The following is a 4201-nucleotide window of genomic DNA, read 5'->3' on the forward strand; positions in this document are numbered from 1 at the left end:
AAAAATCTCCCTCTGAATGTAGTAGATCAGAAGTATAAAGCGGCATAAAAAGAAAAAGTCATGGGAAGTACAAGTAGGCTACCTCAAATTTGTAATTGAGTAAATGTGATTACATCTCTTCACTATCAGTCCAATATAAAATTGTTGTCAGCAAGTACTGTAATAAATAACCTGATATATTTATTGTAATAAATATGATTTTGTCTCTAAAATAACAAAAATGCCGACCGAATAGATTGTATAGACACGCCGCAGCTCCGCAGCGGCACTTTGTCTCGCAGCAGCGGCCCGGAAGTGTTTGTAAAACGGTTAAAAGCCAGTTGACGGAGGCTAGTTGGTGTTAGCTGTCAGCCGGGTTCAGTCATTGTGCAGGGATGGAGGTGACACGAAAAAGTAAGTAGTCAGCCGCATTTTGCACGCTTGATCTTTTGTAGTTGGACTCATACGTTATAAAATTGTACAATTGAGTAGTGTCATGAAACATATCTATGATGCTTAAGGCTCTTTAATTGTTGTGTTTGTGCTGCTTGCTAGCTAGCTAGCTAGCTAGCTAGCTAGCTAGTAGCTGCGAGGAAACAAGCACGGCTGCGGGTTTGTGTGCTCATCTGCTGGCTAGCACGCTTTCCGCATCACGCTAACATACTAGTATTAATGCACTTTTACTTTTTCCAGATTATAAAGACTGTTTGAACACGGTGTACAGCGCGATAGAGGATGCCGACTTCCTTGCCATCGATGGAGAATTTTCAGGTAACCGTGTGAGAGTTTTAGCTGAAGTGGACACTGATAAAACCCAACGTTTTTTCTGCTGAAATGTGACATGTGATTTTGTGTGTGTTTTTTTTTTTTTAGGGATAAGCGACGGCCCCAATGTCAGTGCACTAACCAACGGGCTTGACACACCAGAGGAGCGATACACGAAGCTGAAAAAGGTCTGCAGAGCTTAATAATTACTGCACATCAATCACACATCACGTCAGTTTCATTTATATAGTCCAATATCATAAATCAAAGGGCTTTGCGATCTGTACAGCATACAACACCCTCTGTCCTTAAACCCTTGATTTGGATAACGAAAAACTCCCCAGAGAAGTTTTTAAATGGGAAAAAATATAGAAGAATGTAAGGAAGCACAACAGAGGAGGGATCCCTTTTCCAGGATAGACACATGCAATAGATGCTATATGCACAGAATAGAACAGGATTACAACATTGAAATCTGTAGACATATATTAGGAATATGATAGAGCAACCTTCAGGTGCAGGTAGACAGATGGGACCTGAGCCACAGGACCTCCTCTCCAGCATGAGGACCTGGAAAGAGGACAGACTACACAAACACACAAGAGGGCAAAACTTAAGCACACCATTCACACAGGTGAAAGAAACAAACTACACAGAGACAGAAAGACAAAACATGCACACAAGGTGGAGAGGCCAGAACAAAGGAGCAGGAGAAGATCCAGTGCATCCCAGCTTGCCTCCCTAGCTCTGCAGCAGTCTGTTGTTTGTTTGTTTGTTTGTTTGTTTGTTTGTTTGTTTTTATCTCATTAAACATTTTGTCTTTCTATCCACCAGCATTCCATGGACTTTCTACTGTTCCAGTTTGGATTATGTACGTTCAAATACGACCAGGCAAAGTCAAAGTGAGTAATATCTGCTGAACTAATACACAATTTAAAATCTGACCGTGTTATTCTGTGTCCCAACATCGCCATCTGCTCATATTTAAATGTCTTATTTTTTGCATTCAGCAAAGAGATAATATTTTGAGACAGACTTGGTTCTTCATCAGGTACAGAGAAAGAGCCAACTTGTTGCAAGTCCTCTGGGCGACAGTTTTTGGACACAGTTTCTGGACAGATAAATTTGTGTCTATTGCTAAACTGACAATTAACAATTGCTCCTTGTACCATCTCCTGAATTAAAGCCCGGCTGGATTACCAAGTGCCCAACTGCCTCAGGGCCCAAGAACATTTATTGTGTAGCAACTGATTTATCCTAAGTTCCATTGCCAATGCCACTGTTAGGTTTTATGCAAAAACATTTGTCAACTAAGAACTAATAATGGAAGTGATCCAGCTATTACCCTCATTTTTCTCTCTTTCCTCTTATCATGTCTCCCTAGGTATATCACGAAGCCGTTTAATTTTTATATATTCCCGAAACCATTCAGCAGGACTTCTCCTGACATTAAGTTCATCTGCCAAGTAAGTCGGTGTTATTCTTCAGGGTAATTCCTTTTGTGAACAACAAATGACTTTTGGATACAGTGATTTAGATGGTTTAAAATATTTCCTGCTCAGTCAGCTGTGAAAAGATTATATCAATATTAGGGATAGATGGGAAAGATGGAAGATCTTTTTTTTTTTTTTCTTTTTTTTTTTTCTTTTTCTTCATTTCAGAGTTCCAGTATTGACTTTCTGGCCAGTCAGGGATTTGACTTCAACAAGGTGTTCTGTCACGGTGAGTGTGTATCTCATGATGTGTAGTGATGGGTATCTACCCTCAATATCTGACTCTAAACTGATATGAGTTTATAGCACCATGTATCTTTTACATAAAGTGGAAGTGAGTGCTTTGTCAGTTTCTTATCAGATTGACTGATATACAAACCAAAGTCTTGTTAATTTCATATCGCAGTTTAATAAAAGGGGTTTCTGTAGGAAAAGCAATCCTGTTTAAATCAGTACTTTAACTTGGTTTTTGTTCTTCGTGCTGGTATCCCCCTCCAGCACCAGTGTTAAGAAAAGCTGTCATCTGTCACCAGTACTGGAACAGCTGGTTCTGGGCCTTTTGCTCTTCATTCAGACTTGTGATAGTGGTCTTTTGTTAGCCTGAATCCAGATCTCTGACAAAATGAAATGCCAGTGCAGCCTCTGTAGACACCTAGTTGTCTCTTACAGTCTGAGGAAAGTGTTCCCTGGTTTCACTGCCACTTGTGTTCACGGCCTCAGAAATGTAATGACACATAAAAAGCTATACAGGCTTAGCAGAACCTGCAAGAGCATTGTTCGCTCTGGTTCACTCGTATGTTCCTCTCTTACCAGTTCTGTTGATGTTGTTGTTGACAACATGGCGTAACTTTAAAAAATGCATGACATCTTGCTGAAAATAATTCTCAGCAACTTTCTTTTTCATCTTGCAGTAGCCTTTCCAGCACATGGGCTCTGTATCAAAAAGTTTAATTTGATGGAATGTGTAGTCTTGGACAGTCGGTGGGAAGAGCCAACACAGAACAGCAGCTCGCTACACAGAAGTAACATTCAGATTTTTCTTGGGTTTTCAAAGGAATCCCGTACCTAAATCAAGACGAGGAAGCCCAGCTGAGGGAGCAGACGGAGGAGAGGAGGAATCAGCATGCTAACGGTGTAGGGACACCATCCTACATCTCTCCATCCTCCAAAGGTGCTGCAAATGTACCCGAGGAGCATAAAGACTTCATCAACAGGGTGGTGTAAGTGTTAAAGATTAATTTAAAGGCTAAAAAAAAAAAGAGCTGTGGGTAGTGACGGGGTTGTTTTTGTCTGAGGAGTAGAGAATGAAGTCACGGTAGCTTAGTTCCTTCACACTAGTTGGACCAAGATTACGTGACCTGATTACCTTTCCTTGAGGGTAAAGTGGGTGTGGCCAGCCAGTAGGAAATCCCCCTCCCCGAAACATTGCCCCAGAATTCCTTGGTATAAATAAATGATAAACTTCGTCTGTAAACCGGCTGGGGAGCAGCTGAGTGTTCAGGAGGATGTGCGGGGAAATCACTGAAAAAACATTCAGGCTGCTCTTTTCAAAAAGTTGGTGCTGTGACTTTGAGTCACATGTGATTACATATTAATGGAGAGAAACTTGCCAACAAACTCAAACAAATGCAACTTCACAGTTCTGTTGGTACCTTACCCTCTTATATTTTGATCACTTCTACTCCATTTCTCCACACAGAGAGAAAGTTGAGGCCCTCTTCACCAACTCAGAGAAGACTTTGGACCTGGAGCCATGTACTGGGTAATCTACCCCCCCCCCCCTTCAAAAAGCCACATCTGCCTGTGTTTGCATTTTCTGTGCCGATTTTGTATTTTAATATGTGCACACATTCATATTTCCTTACTAGGTTTCAGAGAAAGCTGATATACCAGACACTGAACTGGAAGTGAGTGGCACTTACCCCTGGGCTGCTATCATTATTATTATTATTATTATTATTATT

At 40.9% G+C, this 4201-nt stretch overlaps 1 protein-coding gene across 1 annotated transcript in view; it reads left to right on the plus strand.

Annotated features, from left to right (window-relative positions):
* Positions 1–311: 311 nt before the first annotated feature.
* parn (poly(A)-specific ribonuclease (deadenylation nuclease)) overlaps positions 312–4201 on the plus strand; it is a 9860-nt gene continuing 5970 nt past the window's right edge. Inside the window, 9 exon segments of the mRNA XM_023401262.2 lie at positions 312–393; positions 673–750; positions 853–932; positions 1579–1646; positions 2129–2210; positions 2406–2466; positions 3292–3457; positions 3937–3999; positions 4106–4168. Coding sequence (XP_023257030.2) covers positions 375–393; positions 673–750; positions 853–932; positions 1579–1646; positions 2129–2210; positions 2406–2466; positions 3292–3457; positions 3937–3999; positions 4106–4168 — 680 coding nt within the window. The 5' untranslated portion in view covers positions 312–374.

This window comes from Seriola lalandi, unplaced genomic scaffold (assembly GCF_002814215.2).
Source record: "Seriola lalandi dorsalis isolate HSWRI2012SDOR001 ecotype SW California unplaced genomic scaffold, Sedor1 jcf7180002053559, whole genome shotgun sequence".
NCBI lineage: Eukaryota > Metazoa > Chordata > Actinopteri > Carangiformes > Carangidae > Seriola > Seriola lalandi.